At 42.2% G+C, this 25,341-nt stretch overlaps 1 protein-coding gene across 2 annotated transcripts in view; it reads left to right on the forward strand.

The window, feature by feature from the left end:
• Positions 1 to 227: 227 nt before the first annotated feature.
• The window catches only part of BMP1 (bone morphogenetic protein 1), a 56,308-nt gene continuing 31,194 nt past the window's right edge, over positions 228 to 25,341 (forward strand). Inside the window, exons 1-8 of one of the 2 annotated variants that reach the window (XM_074287489.1) lie at positions 228 to 718; positions 13,039 to 13,152; positions 15,095 to 15,268; positions 15,825 to 15,942; positions 16,266 to 16,444; positions 17,267 to 17,372; positions 19,010 to 19,134; positions 20,347 to 20,462. In XM_074287489.1, coding sequence (XP_074143590.1) covers positions 526 to 718; positions 13,039 to 13,152; positions 15,095 to 15,268; positions 15,825 to 15,942; positions 16,266 to 16,444; positions 17,267 to 17,372; positions 19,010 to 19,134; positions 20,347 to 20,462 — 1,125 coding nt within the window. In that variant the 5' untranslated portion in view covers positions 228 to 525. The remainder of the gene's footprint in view (positions 719 to 13,038; positions 13,153 to 15,094; positions 15,269 to 15,824; positions 15,943 to 16,265; positions 16,445 to 17,266; positions 17,373 to 19,009; positions 19,135 to 20,346; positions 20,463 to 25,341) is intronic. The other variant, XR_012486038.1, reaches the window with a different exon arrangement.

Below are 25,341 nucleotides of genomic sequence, written 5' to 3' on the forward strand. Positions count from 1 at the left end.
CGGCCAGAACCCCCACCCCCCACGCGTGGAGGGGGCCCCCTCCCGTTCCTCGGCGGGAGGGACCGCGACCGCCCGCGGGCCGGCTAGCTGCTTCCCCGCCTCCGGCTGGCCCCATTCCCGGGGCTGAGCACAGTCCGGGCCCCGAGGGGGGCTGAGCTCCGAGCGAAAACACGCCCTCCGGCGAGCTCATTTCCCTAAAAGAAAAAAAAAAGAGGAAAAAAAAGAGGGGGGGAGGAAGAGAGGGAGAGAAAAGCAAGAGCCGGAGAGGGAGAGAGAAGAGGGAGAGAAATTGAGAAAGGGGGTGGACGGGAAGAGAGGGAGGAGGAGAGGAGGGGAAGAGATAGGAGAGGAGGGAGAGAGGGAGGGGTAGAGAGCCGGAGAAAGAGAGGGAGAAAGAGAGAAAGAGAGAGAGAGAGAAAGAAGGGGGGAAAAAGCCCTCCCTTCTCCTTCCATTCCTCCTCTTCCCCTCCTTCCTTCTCTGCTCTCTCGGGCTCGGCCCCGGCCCGTAGTCGCATCCCCGCCAGCATGCCGGGCTCAGCCGCTCGCCCGTCCCTGCTGCTGCTGCTGCTGCAGCTGCCGCTGCCGCTGCTGTCCTTACTGCTGCTGCTGCTGCTGCCCCCGCACCCGGCCCGGGCTCTGGATTTGGCCGATTACACCTATGACCTGGGTGACGAGGAGGACCCGGAGCCCCTGAACTACAAAGACCCCTGCAAAGCCGGTAAGTGTCCCCCACCACTACCACCAGGGTGGGGAGGGCAGGCCTGGAGCTGGGGGGGGGGGCGGTGAGCAATGAAGATTGGGAGGGGGCTAGAATGGGAGAGGAGGCAAGAAGATCCCTGCCACGCCACGGGGTCTATTAGGGGTTCGGGTTGGGGGAGGACAGTCCAGTGTGGGAAGCCGAGCCTGCCTGGTTGGCAATGCAGCGGGGAACAAAAGAGAGAGGGAGAGAGGGAGGGGGAAGTTTGGGGGACTTCTAGGACAGAAGTTTTGCTGCTGCCACCGCTGCCTGTTGCTGCTGCCTGCTGCTATTTCTCTGATTCCAGGAGAGGATTCCTAGGGAAATCTCCCAGGATCCAGGAAGGCAGCTGCTGGGCAGTCCGTTTTCCAATCCACTGGAAATTTTTTTTGGCCACACTTGTGTATGTGTGTGTTTTCTACCCTGTGCAATTTTTCCTTTCTTTCCACTCCTCCCCCCCACCCACCCATCTCCTCTTCTGGAGCTGTAGAAGTTTTCCAGGCTATCTAGATGGTCCTTGGGGCTGCCTGACTGCTAATGGGAAGGAGAGGTGGGGAAATCCCTAAGGGCCTAATCCGGACAGGCCTCTGACCCAAGGGGGAGAGGACAATTTGGTTTTGTTTTTTTCTTATGAATGGCCAGATTTCAGCTTCTCTTGTTGCCTGGGATTCTTTGGGTGGTTGTAAACCCCCGCCATGCTTTGGGGAGACTGGTTAATCAGCTGTCAAAATCAATGAACACAACCCAGAGAGGGAATTAACTTTTCCCCACATGCCAGGAGGAGGCTCACTGGCACCCCCACGCCTAAGGCCAAGTTGGTGGTGGAGAAAGGGAAGGCACAAAGAGAAGTGGAATCTTAAATATCCACTTTCTTACTCCACAGAGCAGGAGGTTAATTAGTAGAGGTCAGGGTCTTGGGTCTGTCTGGTGGGGTGTGTCTATAGGGAGTGTGCAGCCCCACTGGGGCTCATTGGAGAGTGTGTTTAACCCTACCATCCAAAGGGTCCTGCCCTAGGAAGATCTAGGTGGTCAGGCCATAGGGCCATTTATGTTATAGGAAGTCCTAGAAGAGGGTTGCCTGGGGACAAGGAGCCACCCAAAGGATAGTGATAGCTGGGCTTTATAGTTCAGGATTCAGATCTCTCCAAAGGAGTTGGGGGGTCGGGGAAGAGGACAAGAAGATGGAATGGAGAGATAGAACAATTCTCAAGGCTAGTGGAGAGGCCTGGGGTAAGCCTGGCCCCCTGACACTGTGAGCCACTAGCTCATAGGAAAAGTCCTCCTTCTAATGACTTATTCCAATCTCTCCAATTCACTGAGGTCACTGGCAGGTTTCTTGATAGAGAGGGACCACTGCAGGGACAGAAGGTCATTTTCCCTACTCATCAATACCCACGTCTGCCTTCAGTTCTAAACCAGAATCCTTTATTGACTTAAGTCCAACAATTCAAGATACAGTTAACAGATGTTTTCTAAGTACAAAGCATTGTGCTCAGTGGTGGGGGATCCAGAATATCTGTTTATTTGGATGGTTGGTTGGTTGGTTGGTATGGTTTTTTAAAGGGCATAATATGAGTTCTCAAGGATTTTAAGAGGGGCTCAGATAGTGACTCCCTTAGTATTCTTCCTAACTTCTATAAGTTACTCCTCAAAAAACTTTAGCAGCTTCCCATTGTCTATTAAAAAAAAATATAAAGTAAAAAAAAAAGTATAAAATGCTGATCAATCTGCCTTTTTCTCTAGCACCCTTAATTCCCTTCCTTCATTCTATGCTATAGTCAGACTGGATACATCTTCTGTCCTCATTCTCATTCAGCACTCTTTCTCCTTGCCCATTAGAAGTTTATTGCCTGTAGGCATTTTTCATTCTTTGTACTTACATTGCCAATGGCCTCAAATGGTATCTGGCATTTAGGAGGTGTTTAATAACCGCTTGTTGATTGATTGATTTGCTCACACTGTACCCTGCATCTGGAATAGATTTCCTACTTCTCCAATTTCAGTCAGTTAACTGACACCATCCTCACCCCCACCCCCAACTGAACAGCCAATTTAGGTGCCTCCTCCATGAAGATTTCCCTGATTTCTCCCTCTTCTTTGACTTCCTCTCCCCCCATCCATCAAGTAAAAGTGGTTGCTCAAATTTCTCTTTGTGTGGATATCTCCTTTACCCTTTATTCTTTGTGCTCATATTTTCTTCTAACTATAAGCACCTTGAAAACTGAGCTTGTGTCCTAACTCTTAGTAATCACAGTGCCTGGTGCAGAATAGGTGACAAATGTTAATAATGTTTGTTGAATAAAAGAGAAATTTGAGAAGGATAATATTGCTTATAGCACTTATAATTTATGTTGCTATACTTGAGTCCTTTCTCCTCTATACTTGCTGGGAAGAGAGATAGAGGATGGATTGTCTGGTGAGTTCTTGTCCCCAAAGTCAAGGTCCAGGTGTCCCCAAAGGAGTTTGTGTCCTCTGTTTGAATAAATGGACATTTCCTGTGCATCTATTATGAGCAGGGCTGATGGAACCACAAACTCTGGCAACTTACTGAAAATGTGCTATATAGGGTTTTCTGCCATCATACAGTTTACTAGTCTAGAAACGGGAGACAAGACATACATGTATAAAATTTAATTACTAATATATCTAATCTATAAGTGACAAATAAATGGCAGAAAAATTATGATAGGAGAGTCTGTGACCTTTAGAGAAATTTAGGACTCATTTTCCTTATCTGTAAAATGAAGGGGTTGAAATAAATGATTTCTAAGGTACTTTCCAACTCTAAATGGGGGAGCAGAGAGAAAAAGCATTTATTAACCACCTATCAGACATGATGCTAAGCACCTTATGAATATAATCTCATTTGTCTATTTCTATTGTTTCCTTTCTCTCTGACTCTTCCAATTAAAAAATTGCAATGGGGCTAGACTTAGGTCCCCAAGCTCCATCAGTAAGGGACTGAATAGGAGTGGTGATAATAGTAATGGGTACTTGCTCAGGAGAAAGTCCAAACTGATAGCAAAACTAAGCTGCTGAGACTGAGGGGACAACCCCCATGCTACAGAGATGATGTGGTTACAGGGGATAGCAATCTCTGGGTCAGTGACAAAGCAAGCTGCAGGTCAAACTGGGCAAGTTGTTCTTACCCACCTATGTGGCCATTTCCAAAACCAAATTTCCAATCCCATCTCTCTCTCTCTCTCTCTCTCTCTCTCTCTCTCTCTCTCTCTCTCTCTCTCTCTCTCCCACACACACACACACACACACAGCTCCCAGGTTGGCAAAAACTTTGACTCTTCTCTCTCCTTTCCCTCTTATACCAAATCAGGTACCAAGTTTTGTCAATTCTACCTCCGTAATATCTCTTATATCTGTTTGATTGTCTGTATCTCCATTACTATCAATTTGGGATAGGTCATCATTACCAATGATCTAATCATCTTCACTTTCTCTTGCCTTCCAGATTCATGCTTCACATATTGCCAGTCATTTTTCTTCTATATAGAGCTGGTTGTAATATTTCTCTGCTCAAAATTCTTTATATCCACCTAGGATATACTATAAGATATTTAATATGTAAGGGAATGCCTGCCATCTAGGGGAGGGGGTGGAGGGAAGGAGGGGAAAAATTCGGAACAGAAGGGAGTACAAGGGATAATGTTGTTAAAAAAAATTAATTACCTATGCATATGTGCTGTCAAAAAATGTTATAATTATAAAAGTAATAAAAAAATTCTTCATATCCTTGTCCATAGAAAAGAGCATTGGATTTGCCAGAGGACATGGCTTCACATTCTGGCTCTGCTGTGTATGTGTGGATTCTGTGAATTCATTTCTAGATTCTTCTGGACCTTATGTGATCTCTCCCACTTCTGAACACCCAGATCATTTTGTACCATGTTCACATTGTGCAATCATTTGTACTAGATTTTTGGGATGTGGATGTGTGTATATGTGCATGTTGCATATGTGTATATACATACATACATACATACACACATATAATTCCCTATTGGATTGTGAACCCCATGAGGTTAGGAACCAAGTCAGGAGCCAAATATTGTCTCCAATGCCCAGGAGAGCATTCTGCACATTTTGTTGTTGTTCAGTCATTTTCAGTTGGATCCAATTCTTCTACCTCATTTGGGGTTTCCTTGGCAAAAATACTAAAATGATTTGCCATTTCCTTCTCCAGCTCATTTTATAGGTGAGGAAACTGAGACAAACTGAGACAAACAGAGAGAAGCCAGATTTGAACCCAGAAAGATGAGTTCTCATGACTTTGGGCCAGGTACTCTATCGCCTGTGCCACCTAATTGCCTATTCTACACATAATAGGTTCTTAAATTGTTTTTGAATTAAACTCATGGCTGACCAGGTGGCTCAGTGACTAATTCCCTAGGGAGAGACCTAATATAGGATGTTACTCAAATCATCCAGAATGTTTATGTAGGAATTCTATCTACCAATTCACACCTAGCTCTTCTCGTATAGTATTATACTCCCTAAAACTATATTTTTCTTCCCTTTCCCCACTTTTCTTTCACTCTTCTACCCTCTAGCCCTCCTGTGTTCCTGTTGTCTTTATACCCCGAGGGCCAAGGATTGCTTGGACATACCCAAGCTCTAGCTAGTTTTTCTGGCTGACTCTTTCTTCAAGTGCCATTTCATCTCTCCAACAAAGTCCAAAGTCCTGACCTTGAAATGGCTTGAGGTAATGGTGTAGATAGGTGCCTCTGTTTCCTAGAGACGGAATTTGCCTCCCTGTTCAATTCTATTCCCTCCTCCCCCTTTGTACATAGCTTAGACAAGTTTGTAGTCTAGGAGAGTTGACAACCCTATCAATAATTGGGTTGTCCTAGGGATAATCAGACACTATCCACTCCACCATCACCATCACCCCCTCCTCATTCTCACCCCTACCCCTGCAACTGCTGTTAACCATCAAGACAGCTTTGAGAGAGATCTAGAGATCCCCTAAATGGAATTCATGAGCATTTTTGCTCCCTTGGGGAGGATTCTGGAATAGTTGAAGGATGATTAAGAGATCATATATTGAGAGCTGGAAAGAACCTTAGAGATCATTTATTGAGTCCAACATCTATATTTTATTTTATTTTATATTTTATTATCATAGGTTTTACATAATCTACATTACCCCTATATGTTTATTCTTCTTTTCTCTTCCCATACCTTAACAAATAATTTTTAAAATAAAAAAGAGGAGAAAAACCAACCCCCCAAAATTAAGATATCAAAAAAGTCTGAGGCAATAATGGGATATTCAACAACTGTAGAGACTCCTCTCTTCAAAAGAACAGGGCAGAGTATTCTCTTGTGTATCTTTTTGGGAGGCTGAATGTGTTCATTATCATCTTGCAACATTATTTCAATTGTTTTGTGGTAGTTTTCCTTTCATTTATGTTGTTGAAGTCATTGAGTATATTGTTTTCCTGGCTTGCTTCTCTTTGTATCACTTCATCCTTCTTTCCTTGTTTTTCTGTACTCATCATGTTCATTGTTTCTTAGATTCTAGAGCATAGTCTTCCAATACAGTCATATACCACAATTTGTTTATGCTTCTCAGTTGAAGGGAATCTATTTTATTTCTTTTTTGCTACCACAAAAAAAGGCTGCTATAAATATTTTGGTATATATGGGACCTTTCTTTTTTATTAGTGACCTTCTTAGTATATATGCTATCCGTGTAATCTTTCAGAGTATATAAACTTTTGAATGACTTTATTTACATAACTCCAAACTGCTTTTTAGAATGATCACATCCATTCACATACCCTGTGTCTATTTTTCCACAATTCTTCCAACATTTAAATATTCCCTACTTTTTCATCTTTGTTAATTTTTTCTAACCTCCCCCTCCTCCCGTCCCTCTGTTATTTTAGAGATAAGAAAACTAAGGTCCACCAATTAAGGCTTTTATCACATAGGTGGCAAAGTTACAATTAAAATCCAGATCTTCTGGCTCCATTCAAATAGGATTTCCATGTTATCCCTGGGGTAACTTGTTCCATTGATCAAAAGATGGGTCAATTACTGGTATTAATACATTTAGATAGGTTAATCTAGGTTATTTCATTCTAAGGTTGCTTTATGGTCTGAGGTCACCCCAACCAAAGACTACAACTCAGGGCTTTATACATTTTTGTTCTAATAGGTTAAATGAGAGTATGTGTTGAGTTATGTGTCTTAAGCTCCACAGCTCCACATCTACCTTCCTTTCCACTCAGCAATTCTACCTTCTCTGTTTTATATTTTGTTTATAGTCTGAATATTTCCCTTCTTCCTGGCTATTTCCCCAAGTAGATTTTAGGGAAGTAGTAGAATAAAGTCTTGCCTCCTTGCCTCACATTCCCTGCGGGCCTTAAAGCCCATGATTCTTACCCACATCTGACCTTTTTGGGTGGAATGATGAGGAAAACTGGAGACAATGGGGTAGAGGAAGATGTAAGCTAAATAGGATGGAATACTAGTTAGACAGCCTATTTCTATGCCTGCTCCTCCCCCAGAAGCTGAATCTTAGAGGTTGGGATGAGAACATCCCAACATGAGAACATGTAGACTCTGGGGAACGATCTCAAGGAGAAAATGAGCAGAAGAGAAAGGATGGTGGGAGAGTTTTGGAGCCAGGTGAAAAACTCTATTTGCCTCTTATCTCCCACACCTCACATCAGCTGTTTGGCACAGGTCTCTTGCCACAGTTAGCACCTTGGAAGGCTTGAAAGAAGGTAGAGGTATTTATTGCCAAAGAAGATGGGGTGTGTAGCTGCAATAGTCAAGAACATAACTTTTCTCTCACCATTCCTCAAAGTCTATAATAACATTATAAACTCATGACATGTTAGGTCTAGAATGGACTTTATAGAGCAGTCCAACAGATTTGGACTCAGTTTACCGACAGGGAAACCAAGGTTTAGAGTGAAGAAATATTCAGAATTTGGCTTTTCCTGTGGTCAGTCTAGGGCTTAAGTGTTTTTTCTGCCTTTTCCATTATGTCCACTTTAATTAGTAAATTAAAACATGTTTGGTCCCCAGGAAATTATGGGGGGAGGTGGTTTACTGGGCCCTGCAGGCTTTACTCCCAGACACATTAAATGACTCACCTCCCACCCACTCACGGCTCACTCCTTTGTTCAATTCTTTTTCTTTGGGGCCCCAGGGGTGAAAGAAAAGTTGAGGATTGTTCTAGATCTGATGTAGAAAGAGCTAGACATAGTTGATGCCTGACCAGTACCTCTGGGACACCAGGGCAGATATGCTTGGTGAGGAGGGGTCTTAAAAACCCATTATCCCAATACTGAGTAACTCAAAATTGTACCTCTAATTCCATCCCTCCAGCCCCCACCAGAGGTAGGGAGCATGTAATAGGGCCAAGAGAACAACGTTGTCCCTTTATGGACATTCCCTAGCAAGGGCAGCCCTTTCCTCAGGAGAATATCCTTGCCCTCACTCCTAATCTCATTTCCAATCTTAGGTTTTAAATATTTGATTTGAAAGGATAAAATAAATGTGACTTCTCATCAGACCATTCTGCCACAGAGGGAAAGGCATCCACTTTGAATCAATCAGAATTTGCTGGTGTGGTTCCCTCCTTCTCCTTCCCCCAATCATTTAGTCAATTAATGGACAAGCATTTATTTAGCACTTCTTTAATGCCAGATACAGTCCAAGGTGCTAGAAATACAAAAACAGAAAGGGAACAGTTCCTATTCTCAAGAACATTCTATGGGGTGGAGAAGACACAATCTGTCAATATATTAGTATAGGTAATAAACAGCTAGATAGAGCTCAAGTCCCATAGTCAGGAAGATCTGGGTTGAAATTTGGCTCAGACATTAGCTGTGTGACCTTAGGCAAGTCACTTAATCTTTTGGCCTAATCTACTGGAGAAGGAAATGGAAACCAAGCCAGTATTTTTGTCAAGAAAACCTCACAGGGGGTCACTAAGGGTCAGACATGACTGAACAACAGCTAACTTGTAAGTTCCCTGGTAGAGAGAACCTCAGGTAGGAAAACTTCCTTTACCACACAGCCTGGCACCCTTTCTGCAAATTATCTTATTTAAAGAGTTGCCTGAAACATTGAAAAGTGACCTGCTCAGGATCACTCCACCAGTATATGTCAGAGGTAAAGCCCAGAATCTCCTGGCTTCATGCCTGGCTCTCTTATCATCTATGCCATGTTATTTAAATAAAAAAAAATTTAAAAAAAGGAATTTCGGGGAGAGAAGAGAGCACTAAGAAAATCAAGAAAGGAAAAGTATAAAAGTTTAGAGCTGAGCTTAGGAGGAAATAAGGGATTCTAAAAAGACAAGTGAAGACTTAACTATTTTCCAGGCATGGGAGGTGGGGAGTTGGTGCAAAGGTGCAAAGGGAGGAGATCATGGCCTCATGGGTTTAGAACTGGACTAAACTATGTGTGATGAAATGCAAGAAGGCCCATCTGGCAGATTGATAGTAAAGTATAATAAGCCTGACTAGGTAAGTAGGGGCCAGATTGTGAAGAGCTTTAAAAGCCAAACAGAGGAGTTTGTATTTGGTCTTAAAAGCCATGGGAGTTCATTGAATAGAGAAGACAGTCAGACTGAGACTTTGGGAAAATCACGTTAGCAGCTGTCTGAAGAATAGGTTGTAGGAAGAGAGAATGTATATAGTGGGGTGTATTTTTGAGATTGGAGATGTGTTTTAGACACTGTGCTGAGGTGTTTTCCTGAACAAGATCAAATATTTATATGAGCACATTTTCATACATATGAATATGTGGTCAAGAATCCATACATGTGTACTCAGGATAGATGGTTACTTACATTTTCTTGTGTATGAAATCAAGTGTGTTGGTGAAGTAAATGCCCACTTTTGGGTGTCATTGGGACACGTATATATCTATGCCCTAACCCTGAGTGCCCTTCATCAGGCACCCTCAAATCTCCATGGGCACTCAACGATTGGAGACACTGGGAAGAAGGCCTAACTCTAAGTTTGCAGTTTCTAGGACCCTCAGGCTCCAAAGTTTCAGCCTTCCCTTTTCTTTCCAGCTTATCCAGTGCTTTGCTCTAAAATCCCATGCTAGTTTACAAGCAGAAAATAAAAACAAAAACTTTTGATCCCAAGTTGAAAACAACGGACCCTGACCCCAGAACTTCCTTCCTGACTGAGGAGGGAAGGCATTGGTTCTGGAGAAGCCAGCTTTTCCAGCCTTTGGCTAGAAGGGAATTCCCTAATGGGTGTGATTTTCCTAGTTCCTGTACCAGAAACTCCTCCTCCTCTCCATCCCGGGGCTCTCCCACATCCCCAGCTCTCCCTTTTACTCCTCTCTTCACTCCCTCCCCCCCCCAAGTCTATTCCCACACATTCTTCGGCCATGACATCCCATTCCATCCCATTCTATCCCACGGGGCTCCCTGATCCAGGCCTAACTTGCTCTGAGATTCTCTGGGTAAATTACTAAGGCCCATCAACACACAATTCCCTTGCAGGCTCTGACATGTTCTACCTTCCTAAATGACCTCTCATCCCACACATTCTGTTGTCCCCCAGATGGGTGCTTCCCCACTCTGATCCTCTGTACCAGACAGTGGCCAAATGCTTAGAATTTGGGGTTGCAGGTTAGAACCATTTCAGCCTCCCCCAGGGGCTGGGAGCTGATTAAGCATGTTTGGCAGGGAGGGATTAGAAAGTCACATACTTTTGCAACTCCCTCCCCAAAAAGTGCCCTTGCATATTTAAGAAAAGGAGATAAATAGAGGACTGAGTGCTTTGGAGAGCATAAAATTCTATACACATGTTTGGGATTATTACTGTTGCATGTGCAAATGTGTTTGTATGTTTGCAGGTGGATGCCCATGAAGCTCCCTGGGCAAATGAATGTTTATGTATATGCCTCTACAACAGTGTGCAGAGCAGAGTGTACACTTGGGGGATCATGAGATTAAGAGTTGGCAAGAGATCAGCTGAGATATCACCTGATTAAATCCCCTCATTTTGTAGCTGAGGAAAGGCAAGGTCCGAAGAATTAAACAATTTGCCCAAGATCAGACAATGGAGCCATCATTCACTCCCTCCCAATGCTCTTTCCACAGCATCCTCCTCTGTCCCTGGAATAGGACCCACTGTTCCCAGCCTGGGCTCATCCTCCTCTACTCATCCAGTTTCTTTGTAATCTTAGTTGTAGGTAATCTAATAAGGTCACCATTTCTTCATTTCCCATGGACTGGGATAGTTGAATACAGTTTTTAGAGGGGATGAATTGTGGCTTCTGTATCTGAATATGATGAGCTAGGCATTTCAACAAGCTAGATAGAAAAACCTATGCCTTAATGAGGCAGCTAGGTCAAAGAGTAATAGAGTACTGTACCTAAAGTCAGGAAAATTCATCTTCCTCAGTTCAAATCTGGCCTCAGACACTAGCTCTGTGACCCTGGGCAAGTTTCTTACCCCTGTTTGCCTCAGTTTCCTCATTTGTAAAATGAGCCAATGGAGGAAATGGCAGTATCTTTGTCAAGAAAACCCCAAGGGATCACAAAGAGTCAGACGCAACTGAACAACCACATACTTGAAGGAACATGAGTATTTGTGTGAACTTGGATTTGTGGTCTATGAAGATGTGTTTATGACTGTGGTTATATCAGTAGCCAAGGTGCTGGAACCGAGGTCAGGAGGACCCGAGTTCAAATCCAGACACTTCTTGGCTATGTGACCCTGGGCAGATCGTTTAACCTCAGTTTTTTCATTTGTAAAATGAGGACAATAACAGAGCCTATCTCTCAGAGTTGCTATGAGAATCAAATGAGATAATATTTGTAAAGTGCTAAGTACATAGTAGGTACTTAATAAATGCTTATTCCCCTTAGGTGTTTATAAATCCTACCATCTACAGGAACCCTTCCCCAATGCCCCTTAATTCTAGTTCTTCTCTCTAATGATTATTCCCAGCTTAAATCTTTTTCCTACATAGTTGTTTGCATGTTACCTCCCCCATTAGATGGTGAGATCTTTGAGATCTGCCACTGTATGTCTTTCTGGGTGTCTCCAGTGATTAGCACAGTACTTGACACATATAAGGCACTTGATAAATGTGTATTGATCCAATCTTTATATCTTGGGTCAGTGCAGTCTTCTTGGGGCACCTGCCTAACTGGTCCTGTTTGTAGTAGCGTGTTTATGTACTAGCCACATCTAGATTGTCAGTAACATATACTGGGAAGAATGTCTTTGTTTCCTTAAGACTGTCAGGGACCACAGGTGGGCCTTTGTGTACCTGTATGTGTTTGAGTAAATCACTGCATGTTTCCACAGAGCAGGCCATTTGGGGCAGAGAAATCTGTGTCAAGACCCAAGGTTAAAACAATTTGTGTAATTCGGACAGCCAAGCCCCAGCTGAACTGTGGGATGGGAAGCAGATGTCTCCATGGGCGGAGCTGCAGGGAATCAGCTTCCAGCTCTTAGCTCCACCTTCCCGGCCCAGACTCTGCACAACACTCCCCCCCACCCCATCCCAACTTCCAACTTGCTCCGATTTCCCCGACAATTCTTTTTTTTTTTTTTCCTACTCTCCCTTCCTTCTTTGCTCCCCAGAAGGAAATAGACTCAGCTCAGATGCTCATATCTGGGTGAATTTAACAATTCACTAGCACCTCTCAGTGCCTTAGTTTCTTCATCTGTAAAATGGCCATAATTGTACTTGTAGCACCCATCTCAGAGTCATTGTGAGGAATAAGCTATAAAGGTTTTTTTTGTTTTTTGTTTTTTGTTTTTAGCATTATTCAAGTAAGAGGTTTTTTAATAATGTAATTATTATAGATACTATAGCTCTAGTCTCTTCTTCTTTCCTCCCCCTACTTCCCTGCTATTCTGTGTGAATGTTTTCCTAATCTCTTAGTTGACTCAAGTCCTTGAGGTTCCCCCTGAAAGCTAGGCAGCTAGACTTTGCTCTTGCAGGGTTGCTTATTGAGAAAAAAAAGCCTATTCAAGCTCCCTGGAGAGCAAGCACCCAGTCTTCTCTTCCTGTGTTTTTTTTTTTTTTTTTTTTTTTTTTCTCTCTGCTATGGATACTTAATCTGTGGGGGAAGATTTGGGGAAATGTAGGGCTGAGAACCAGGAAAAGGTGGGGACAGTCCCCAGTTAAGGCAGGGGCAGAAAGACTATGTTTTGCGCTCATCTGAGGGGCTAGTCCCACACCTCTGCTGCCTGTTTTCCCCCATCCAGGGAAGGGAATAGGCAAGCAGAGACCCTGCCAGCTGTGGGGAGGATAACTGACTGACTTTTCCTCATGCTTTTCTCTAGCTGCATTTCTTGGGGACATTGCTCTGGATGAAGAGGACTTGAAGGCTTTCCAGGTGGAACAGATTATGGAACTCAGGCAGCGGGCCATCCACAGGGCAACTGGCAAAGCCTCAGGTATCACCAATGCTGGGCCATCACTGCTCCTAGAGTTCTGTGAGCTCATCAAGACAGGGTGGAGACTGCCTGCTTTCCAGCAGCCTTCAAAACCTCATTCCTTTCCTTTTCCACAGACAGAGGCCACATAGAGGCCAGGGCACAGCCCTGATGCCCATCCCTCTTCTCTTGAGTCAACTTATTCTTTGAGAGGACACATAGGGTGGACATCCTAGTCCTCTGGGCTGTCCTAGGTTCAGGGATCCGGTGATTACTTTTATTCCTTGATTTGGAGAAATCTGACTTACCTGCTAGACCCACCCAAGTCCCTTTCTCACCTCCAGCTTTCTATTGAAGGCTTTTGTGCCCTTCCAGGGGCAAATGACAAGGACAAGAATTGTCCCCTAAACCTCTGGGAGCATATCCCCAGGGAACAGAGGAACTTCTTCAGCCCCTAGCACTCACCTTAATGCCCTCTCTTCCTTCTCCACTCCTTATCACAAGTGGTAGTAAAGGGCAAATGCTTTGAATTTGGGAGCTCAAGCAGGTCAGCCTTCACAGGAAAGTAAAAAAGTGGAATCAGTTGCTGAAAATAAGTATCTTTCTATTCCTCCCTACCACAGACCTTACTTTTTCTCTTGAAATAGTACCCAGGTCAGGTTTGTTCTAGCCCCACCACTGCTCCAAACTGGGAGTGGGCAATAACTGATCTTTTCCAGGGATGGCACCTGAATAACAGTCTTGTTCCTACCTGATTTTCCTGTTGACAAGACCTCTAATGACTGTCTAACAGAACAAATCCTGATAGAACTAGGCAATGTTTAGCCAGTCTAGTAAAGAAAGGGGTTTGACTACCCCTGAGAGCCGTACTTTTGAGGTCAGAAAACTTGGATTTAAGATTTTGGGTTCTCTGACACATTACCTGTGTGATCTTGGACATATAATTTAACTTCCCTGGTTTTATTTTCCTCAATTGAAAAATAAAGAGAAAGGACTAAATATCTTATGAGGTCCCTCTCAATTCTATGATTCTATGATCCTCTAACTCAGCCTGAGGTGAATTAGATTGTGAGGTTCAAATATGCCATTCTATAGAAAAGTATATAAGGCCCTGAGGGAGTTTATTATTTAGGATTGATTGATTAAAGAAATAAGGGAATATTTAGTCTTGACCATGGAAGACTTGGAGGGTCATGAGAGATGTCTCTGAGTATTTGAAGGGTCATCACAGAGAAGACAGATGAGAAAAGTTCTCTTTTGTCCCACAGAGGAGGACTGGAACAATGAGGCAGAAGTAGAATGATTTAGGTTTGATGTCAGGGAAAACTTCCTAACAATTGTTCATCCTTCATTCTCAAAGAGGACCAATGACATCAGGAGGCTCTTGACTTGCAGGTGAATTGGATTTAAATGAGGCAGAGATATGCAAAGTCATCAGGCTCATTCTCTCCTTCTGGGTCATGTGGTTCAGTGGCAAGACATAAGTCAAGACCACTGGTGATGATCTCCTTCCTAATAGTTGGAGCTATCCAAAAATAGAATGAGCTGCTTTAGTTGGCAGATCTTCGAGCAGAGGCTGGATGATCCCTTACCAGGGACATTATATAGGAAACTGATTATTCAGGACTCACTGGGACTCTGACTTTTGAGGCCTGTTATCTGGGCAAGAAACTTGATATAGTTGGAAGCTCATAGGTCAAGAGATATCCTATATGTAAAAGATATAAATGGTAGCTATGTACAGCAAGTATACAGAACTTTGTAATCCTGACAAGCTCGTAATTGTCAGCCAATATATTCTGGATGCAGTTTATAAAACTGTCATATCCTTTATAAATACAGGACTTTGTTAAAAGAAGACAAACTTGTTCTCAGATGGTTTCAGGTCCCTCACACATCTCAGGAAAAAGTGGATAAGCTTTCTCCCACCTAGGACTCCATCCTGCTTCCCCTTTCTTTTCAGGAAATAGTTCAACTCCCACCAACCAGTATGCTCGGGGACGGGCTCAGAGGAAGGCTCGAGAGAAGATGGGCCGGAGCCGGGGCCGGTCCCGTAGCAGGAGGGCAGCAACATCTCGGCCAGAGCGGGTGTGGGCCGATGGCATCATCCCTTTTGTCATTGGAGGGAACTTCACTGGTGAGTAAAGGGTACAAGGATGGATGCTCAGTGAGAGTGGGGTTGGGATGAGTGGGCAAGATCAGGTGAACCAACTTCTTTACGAAGTTGGCATCAGGAGTTTCCTGAAACTGAGTACTGACCTTCAGTACAGAAACACAAAGAGGGAGATTCCTCCTCCCCCTCTACTTAATAGCCCCCCTCCCCGTTGACTCCTCTCTCCCAGGTCACTGTGCTCTTCAGAGTACATGCAACCCTTTTCTCTTCACAGTAAATGGAGGTGTGCCACAGAGCCTGAGAACCAGAACATCTGGCCTCTGTTTGTGCCTCTAGCTTTGGGAAATGTCATCCCTTTTCTGTGCTGATGCTCTTGTTTCCCAGCTGTAGAATGGGGAGAATAAGCTGGACCACTATCATTTTCCTCCCTACTTCCCCTGCACTGCCCTCTTCCCACCCTCTTCCTCTAATAGTGCATAATAGAAAAGAAAGGAGATCAAATGGGTAAAGTGCTTTTAGCCAGTTGGATGAGAAGCTGGTGATCAGCTAGGAGAACCCGCCAACCCCTTTTCTTATATAGGGAGCCAGCGTGCAGTCTTTCGACAGGCCATGAGACACTGGGAGAAACACACCTGTGTCACCTTTCTGGAGCGCACAGATGAGGACAGCTACATAGTGTTCACCTACCGACCCTGCGGGTGAGTGGGGCATAAACTTCCTTAGGGTACACCCCTAATAGAAGCAATGTACTGGGCATGGCCCTACTCACCTGGGCATCTTGATGGGCGCTGCCTATTGAGGGAGATGCAGCCCAAGGGTATGGTTCTCCTCACCCTAAAATGTCCATCTCTCTTGGCCACCAGCCCCTAGGATAGACCTACTTGGGTTTATCCAAGCTCTTTGTCTTGGGTCCCGACCTTCCCCTCAGCCTGGACTAGGAGTCTAGGCAGGTTCCTCCCCCTGAGTCAGCTGCACTCCCCCAGCTCGGGCCCTGCCCCCCTGAGCTGGCCCTGCCCCCCAGGTGCTGCTCTTATGTGGGTCGCCGGGGCGGGGGACCCCAGGCCATCTCCATTGGGAAGAACTGTGACAAGTTTGGCATCGTTGTCCACGAACTGGGCCATGTCATCGGCTTTTGGCATGAGCACACACGACCTGACCGTGACAACCATGTGGCCATCGTGAGGGAGAACATCCAGCCAGGTAACCCCATCTGCCTTTCCCCCCTTTAGCCTCCTTGGCTCCGTGGCTGTGACCCTAGTGTTCCCAAAGCCTGGTATCTGTTATTCAGAATCCCAGAGAAAAGATAGTGATCAATAGACCAGCCTGAGTCAGCTCTATCTTCCATGGGTTCCAATCCAGGCTGCAGGGAACCAAAAAGCCTAAGGTCATCTTTAGTCCAAAGGACCTTAAATAGAATTGGTCAAGTATGTAACCACTTTAGGAATACCAATCTCTCCTCTATCCTGGACCAAACAGGATCCTTAGGTCACTCCAGAAATCAACTAGTCTCTGGGGCAAAAAGGGGGGAACAGGGGCAAGGAGAGCTATTTTCCCAATCATTCACTTCTCTGCTGTCTCTCATCTTTTCACCCTTTCTCTTCCCTGGCCCTTTATGATTTCCATCTCCCACTCTCGCTTTCCCTCTCTGTCTTAGTCTCTCCCTGTTTTTCTCCATTTCGTTGTCTCTATCTCAGTGTTTCCTTTTCACCATCAAGGCCCCATTCTTGTCCACTCCCCTTGCCCTTTCCCTCCTTGCTCTCTCCCCATCCACTCTTGGAGCTTTCTCCAAGACATCTGGGCAGAGCTAGCATGTTAGCAGGAACTTCTATCCTCCTCCTGGCTGCCCACACCTGGGGACCCCAGCTGCATTAGCACCTTATCCTTACCAAGAATCCTCCCCTTCCTGGTGTGCTAGCCCCAAGACAGGTGTTCTGACACTGTCTCAGTGCCCCAAAGCTGGGCAGTTTCCCTCTCCTTTCCCCCCTCCTCCTGCCCCCCGCATCCTTTTCCCCATCTCCACAGGACAGGAGTATAACTTCCTGAAGATGGAGCTCGAGGAAGTGGAATCTCTGGGAGAGACTTACGACTTTGACAGTATCATGCACTATGCTCGTAACACTTTCTCCAGGTAAGAGGAAGAGCCTAAGGTCCAGTTCTCACTCTCACCTTACTCATTACTCAATAACATGCTGGGTTTCTTCAAACTTGACATGGAGCCCTGATGGTACAGGTAGATGGTGGTGTGTACTATGATCCTATAGCCACATCAATCCAAGTGATCAGCGACTCTAACCCTTCATTTTATAGATGAAAATGAGGTTCTGAAATGTTAAGGGTTTGCCCAGCATTACCCAACTAGTTAGGGTCTGAGATGGGATTTTAACCAGAAGTCCTGGGCTACAGTGACTCCAAGCTGAGTCTCCATGGTCAGGACCAAAGGCATCTGTCCTCTGGGCATCTGTAACTCCAAAGCTTGGAGAAATGCCTTAAGTGTGTATCATTCATCCTTCCTCACTCGGTATGTTTTATCTAGCAGAATATACTGAATATCTCTGTATCTTCTGTAATAAATATGCTCCCCCCCCCACATTTTCAGAATCTGCCACTATTAGATTTGGAATGCCTGCGGGTCCTACATTAAGTTTCAGAGAAGAACCACAAGCCTTGCCTTCTGGGAAAGCTTGGGGAGGAAGTTTTGAGATCACTAGACTCCTTCAAGTCAGTATCTCAGTTCCTTTCTCAACAGAAATAGGACCTGGCCTCTTGCAGCTTCTAACTCAGCCTGCTCTTTCTGTTTTCTTTCCTTGTCTTTTCCTCTGTCCTCGAATTTGTTCTTCTACCCCTTGCCCTCACTCCACCCCCAACCAAAGCTCAATCTCTCTCTTTCTCTTTCAGTTCCACTCTCTCCTTCTTCCTGCCTTCTGGCTCTTTCTCAATCCAAGGCTGTTCCCAGACCCTTGAAGCAACATCAGAGACCAAAGTAAAGTGATGAGGTCATTACATCCTTCACCCCCACAGACCCATATCCCACCCCACCCTACCTTCATGCTATGCTCCATCCAGCTGGATGTGAGTCAGGGACTCTGGGGAAGTAGAATCCTGTCCAATCTCTCATTCACCTCATGGGAACCTCCAGGATTTTAGTATTTCCCATTAAGAAGGGAAGGAAATAATTGGAGCCATCAGGTTCCCAAGGTCTTTAGAGTGATCCCCAAGGACTGAGTTGGCTAGCAAAGTTTTAAATGTTCAGAGGATCTAGTTCCAGCAAGGTAAATTGCTAGGAATTGGGGGATCAGAGCAGACATGAGTGAACTTAAGCAGTGGGGTGAGAAGAATTGAGGATAAAGAGGTAAGATAAAGGTTGGAGGTTCAAAATTTACTTTTTTTTTAAATAAAAATGTAGAATAGCTATGGAAGGTACCAATAGGACCCTAGATATCTTGATCCCATCCTATTTTTTGCCTCCTTCTAAATGTTAAGTTCCCTGTGGCTTCTCCAACCTCGTGGTGGGTCCAGCTGTCATGGGGTGGGGTTGTGTCTATGGCATAGTAATGATAGGGTACTTTGTCTCCACCCTGTCCTAACCCTGCTGCAGAATGTCTGAACTCAGGCAGGGTTGTGACCTATGGAACAGATACTGAGCCTCTTGAAGCTCCCCTCACTGATAATACTGTGTTTTTGCATCTGAGTGGGTCCCTGCTAAAGGCACTTACTTCCCTTTCTTTCTCCCAACATTACCATTCTGATTTTGGTTTCCCTACCCAGGGGCATCTTTCTGGACACCATTGTTCCCAAGTATGATGTAAATGGGGTAAAACCCCCTATTGGCCAGAGGACTCGACTCAGTAAGGGGGACATTGCCCAGGCTCGCAAGCTCTACAAGTGCCCAGGTGAGAGGGAAAACTTACAGTTAGGGATCAGAGCTAGTCTCCTGCCCTTTGGAGAGGAGGTGGGAGGCATCTGCCTAGGGGTTTGCTTGAGTAGTGTCATGGAGAGTCAAAGGCATAGCACAAAGACAGAGTAGTTTTTAAAAATAATTTAGCTATATTAAAATGAACAAGTATTTAATTTCTCTCTCCCTTTCCTAATTGAAAAATAATATCAAAAATAAAAATAATAAATTTATAATAAATATGTGCATAGTCAAAGCAAATTTCCCCAATGGTCATACCCAAAAATGTATATCTCATTTTGTATTTTAAGTCCCTCTCTTCTCTATCAGGAGATGTATATATATAGCATGTGCCATCTTTGGTGCTCTGGGACTGAGGTTTTACTTGCGGTAATCAGGGTTGTGAAAGATGGTAGAGTAGCATGGCACCATATAAATCTTGGGGGAATTAGGAGGCTGGCTATTAGAGCCAAATGAAAAGTACAAGGTGGAAAGAATCAGACATGAGGGGGCAAAACTGTGCCTTTCAAGGTCTGGGGAAAAAGAACAGAGTTGGGAAGAGTGCAAAACAGAGCAGTATATTGAGGGATGAGCCCCAGGGAGCGAGTAGGAGACTTGAAAGGAGTGGCCTAAAGGAGGAAGAGATTAGGCTGGATGTAGAGATGAGTACTTAAGGCCTTATGAAACTTTCGGAAGCAAATAAAAGATGGAAGTTTGATGGAGCCAAATGCTGATGTTAAGTATGTTCTAAGTATTAGCTGGTCCTTGTAGGGAGAATCCATTGGAAGGAACCAGAAGATTCTCTTGTCCCCTGCTCTCTGTCCCCCAACTTAACCTATCTTGAGCTGAGCTAGGAGTTGGGGCCCACTGCAGGGGAAAGAGATTTAGGCCAGAGTTTGACCTCAAATGCAGGAACCCCTTGTTGCCATGATAACGCCCATAGTGCAACTGGTTGTCCTGGCAGCGAGAGGCAAGGAGAGGTGGAATGGGGGGGAGGGTGTGTGTAAGCAGGGGGTGTATGTGTGTGTACATGGAGAGGAACTTAAAGAGACAGATTCCTTAGAGATTCCTTCATGCCTCCTTTTCCCATCCTTACCCCTATCTTTAAAGGAATAAAGCTCAGGTTTGAGGAAGGGTTGGATGCAAGTTGGGAAGGCTGGGTTACTGGGACTAATGAGCGGCACTGGCTCATTTGTTGTTTCCCCAACAGCCTGTGGAGAAACTCTTCAAGATAGCACTGGAAACTTCTCCTCTCCTGAATACCCCAATGGCTATTCTGCCCACATGCACTGTGTTTGGCGCATCTCAGTCACGCCAGGAGAAAAGGTACCACCAAGCCTCTGACCTAGATGTGTTCTCCCTACCCAGCACTCTCCTTACTCCATATCCCTAGCATATTTCTTTATCCTGAAAGGGAATTTAGTGTTGAGGATAGGAACCTCTCTCCAGATTTCCATTCCACAGTACACTGTGGTAGTGTGGGGATATAGTGAACGTAAAATCTAGTTGGGGAGGCCAGATATTGACACAAGCAGTGTGGTTTAGTAGAAAGAGCTCTATATTGGATGTCATATAATATCCCCCTCTCATCACTGAATAATAACATCGAAAATGAAAATAATATATTTGTAACAAATACAAAGTCAAACAAAGCAAATTCCTCCCATTGGCCATGTCCAAAAATATATATTTTGTTTTGCATTTTGGCTCCATGGAGTGCTAGTCAGGTTGCAAATGGTTATTTGCAAGTCACCTCTTTCTGAACTTTGGGCACAAATTGAGGGAATTAGATTAAGTGATTTGTAATGTTCCTTCTGGCTGCAATAATCTATAATTGTGGGCAAATCACTGAATTTCTCAATGTCTCAGTTTGCTCAGGTATAAAATGAAGGAGTTGAGCTAGGTAACTTCTAAGGTCATTTTCAGGACTAGACTAGATCTGTAATCTCTAGATTTTTGTCGTAATCTATGTGCCATAGACAGCTGTGACTCAAAGGGCTTGAGTTGTCTTCTGTGGGTTTGCAATTCTTTCTGGATTTAAATACTAACAAAGAAACCTGGGAAATATATTCCAGGTACAGTGAAGACCATACTTGCAAGTACTTACTCATTGTTCAAGTTACTTAGTAATAAAAATCCTTGCAATTCCACATGAGCCTATGGCCCTCCTCTCTAATCCCTTCCATTGCCCCAGCACATACAACATGGTCATTTACAGCACAGGCTGAAAGAGACTTCTGGTAGTCTTGTTTTTTACTGTTCTACGTGTCACCACATTTCACAATCTCTCTTGAGATTAAGGGAGGTTGCTTTGACGCTATTGCCTTCCTCTGATGTGAGTCACCCTAGCTGTACTGTCCCTGGCTGAGAAGTCTGTGATTCTTCCCAGACACACTGAGAAAGGACCTGGGAGTTCCCTCTTTTTAAAAACCATTTTTAATTTTAAGATTAAATTTTATGTTTTTGTATTTGTTATAAAGTTAGATACAAAATAAAAGGAAAAAAAACCTATCATGTATACAGCATAACATAAGAGAACATTCAAAATATAATCAATTAATTTTCATTTCAAGAAATCCTATATCATAAATAATACACATCATATTCAAAGCTGTCCGTTTCTTCTTCGCTTCTTTGTAGATTTTCTTTTGTTCTGTGCTGTACAATTTTCCTCCTTTCCTTCCCCTCTCCAAGAAAGCTACAGTTAAGCATGGAGCTATTTCTGTGTGTCATGTCTGCATATTTACATATATCTGCCCACATGCATATATGTACATCCACATACATTGTACATACATGTATATATCATCTACATATATACATATACATTCATATACATATATGTAAAACCAGACTATGCTTATATCCACTTGTTTTCTATTTCTCTGAAGAATCATTCATAAGTCTTAAGTCTTTCCATATTGTTCTAAATGCTCATCATTTCCTACGCCACAGAAATATTCCAACCTTATACTGTCTAGTTATCTTAAAAAGTATAAAACAATATTTATTAATGTGGTTGACATATAGTGTAGTTTCCCTATTTTTCTCTTCTGATTAAATCTATTCTAGCTTTAACTTTGAGGTCATGATTACTGCTTTTTTTAAAACATAATAAATCTCACTCAATTTTATTTTTTTATTAATCATTCTTAAAAATTTTAAAATTACAAAATAGAAATCATCGGTAAGAATGAACATTTTCATACACAAAGAATGGGAATTGTGCATGAGACATGCAGCCTGTTCCTTTTAATATACACCAAATTTAACACATTGAATCTATTAATGTAATTCCAACAGTTTTTGTTAATATATCCATTGTACAAGATAGTACCAATATTTCTATCCTTATCTATTTTCCTCTGAATTCTCCTCTACTCAATTCTGCGTATTTTTAAATGTTTCATTAACACCTACTTCTTTCCTCTCGTCTCTTTTCTTATATGATTATCATTATTATCCACTTCTCTGAACTTCCCTCCCCCAAATAAAATCTTGTAACAAAAAAGCAAAATTTATGTTGAAATAGTTATATCTGTAAATGTCTCCACTTTTTATGTATGGTACATCATCATCATTCAGCAAGAGTTAGGGAACATTCATCAGTCTTGTGAAATCAAGATTGGTCATTACAGTTATCAGAGTTCTTAAGTCTTTCACAGTTGTTTTCTTTTATAATGTTGGAGTCAATGAGTAGGAATCATTCTCTTGGTTATTTCACTCTACATCCAGTTCAGACAAGTCTTCTGCAGTTTCTCTGAACCATTTCCTTATATAACATTTTATGGCTCAGTAATATTTCATTAGATTTTGATGATTCTTCAATGAATGGGTTCCCACTTTGTTTCCAGTTTTTTGCTATAACAAAAGGTGTTGCTAATAAATAGTTTTTATAAACATGTAGATCTTTTCCCTCTGTCTTTGATCATTTTGGGCTACATGTCTAATGTAATGTCACTGAATTAAAGAGTCTGCACAGTTAAGTGATTTTTTTTTTTTTTAGTATAGTTTCAAATTGTTTTCCAAAGTAATTGAACCAATTCACAGCAGCACCAATAGCATACAGATCCTTCTGGTCTTGGTGGTTTTTTTTTTTCCTTTGATAGTTCATTTATATCTTACTCAATTTCTTTTTATAAGACTGGATTATTTAAATTCTCCATTTCTTGTTCTGATAATCTTGAGTATTTTATTTTTTTGTAAATCTCCACTAATTGTATTATTTTCTGGCAATTTGGTAAAAATAGTTTCTAATGTTTTCCTTTAGTTATTTCATATGTTTGTGATAATTACCTTTTTCCATTTTTTATATTAGTAATTTGATTTTCCTATGTTTTATCAACTTAGCTAATAATTTATATATTAAAATATTTTATATATATAAAAATTTGGTTTTTTTGAGGAGGTCCTACTTTTATCATTTCAATTTATTTATGTCCTTTTGGATTTTCAACTAATATGTTTTGTGCTTAATTGAGATTTTTTAATTTGTTGTTTTTCCTTGTTGTATTACCAATTTGTTGATATGTCCTTTCTTTTATTAGTGAAAGTTTTTAGTGATATAAATTTTCCCCTAAGGACTGCTTTGACTACCTCCCAAAAGTTTTGATATATTGTATCATTGCTAATTTTTTATGAAATTTTCTATTATTTCTATGAGCTGTTTTTTGACCTACTAATCTTTAGGATTAAATTATTTAGTCTCTATATACATTTTAATACTTTCTTCAGAGATCCTTTATTATATTTATTTCATTATGTGTAGCAAAGGATATATTTAATATTTTTGCTTTTCTGCAATTATTAATGAAGTTTATGTAATCAAGAAGAGCAATTCTTTTTTTAATTAAAGCTTTTTATTTTTCAAAACATATGCATAGATAACTCTGCAAAATTAGCCTTTGCAAAACTTTGTGCTCCAACTTTCCCCCCTTCTTCCATTTCTGTCCCCTAGATGGAAAGTAGTCCAACATATGTTAAACATGGTAGAAATATATGTTAAATTCAACATATCGATACATATTTATACAATTATCTTGCTGTATAAGAAAAATCAAATGAAACCAGAAAAGAAAATGATGAAGAAAACAAAATGTAAGCAAACAACAACAAAAAGAATGAAAATGCTATATTGTGACCCATACTTAGTTCCCACAGTCCTCTCTCTGGGTGTAGATGATTCTTTTGATCACAAGACTATTGGAACTGATCTGAATCATCTCATTATTGAAGAGAGCCACATACATCAGAATTGATCATCATATAATATTGCTGTTGCCATGTACAATAATCTCCTGGTTCTGCTCATTTCACTCAGCATCAGTTCATTCAAGTCTCTCCAGGCCTCTCTGAAATCATCCTGCTTATTGTTTCTTATAGAACAATAATATTCCATAACATTCATATTCCATAACTTATTCAACTAATCTCCAACTGATGGGCATCCACTCAGTTTCCAATAAGAAGAGCAATTCTTAACATGGAGCCTGTGAGCTGAAAAAATATATTTTGATAATTGTATTTCAATTTAATTATCTTTATCATTCTGAATTTATTTTGTAAATTTAAATTATTCTAAGAATGGGGCCATAGGTTTAATCAGACTGCAAAAGAGATCCACGATACAAAATAGATTAGGAACTCCTATCTTAGAGCATGGTTAATTTTTGGACAATGATAAATACATGTGTTCCTTTCCATTCCCATTTAATTAATCACCACAGATCCTTATATGCTTTCTTATTTGTCTTTTGTTAGATTTGTCTAGGTCTGAAATAGGAGGTTCCGTTTGCTCAAATGAATACTGTCCTTTTCAGCTAGTCTGTCACCCCATTATCAAAGTAATAGCTCAGGGGTTTAGTCAGTCTTTTAGTTGTTGTGCTGTTCATTGTCATCTAGATATCACATTGTCACCATCCATTTAAAAAACAGTTCCAATATGCCTGGGGCACAAAGGGTCATGAGTGTCAAAACCATAGATTTCAAATATCCCAGCTATAAATCATATGATAGAAAAATATTTCTTATTTCTTAACTTGAAAAAAATATGGTAAAATAAAGATTGTCATTATCAGGGTTTTTTAGTGTCAAAATTTAAAAGTTGACGACAGCATTAACATTTCTTTAGCAGCAGAGAAACAACTAAGCTTGGCTCTTATTGGTGAGACTAATTAGTTACATCAGGAAGCAGCTAGACGGCAGC

Source organism: Sminthopsis crassicaudata, chromosome 2 (assembly GCF_048593235.1).
Source record: "Sminthopsis crassicaudata isolate SCR6 chromosome 2, ASM4859323v1, whole genome shotgun sequence".
Taxonomy (NCBI): Eukaryota; Metazoa; Chordata; class Mammalia; order Dasyuromorphia; family Dasyuridae; genus Sminthopsis; species Sminthopsis crassicaudata.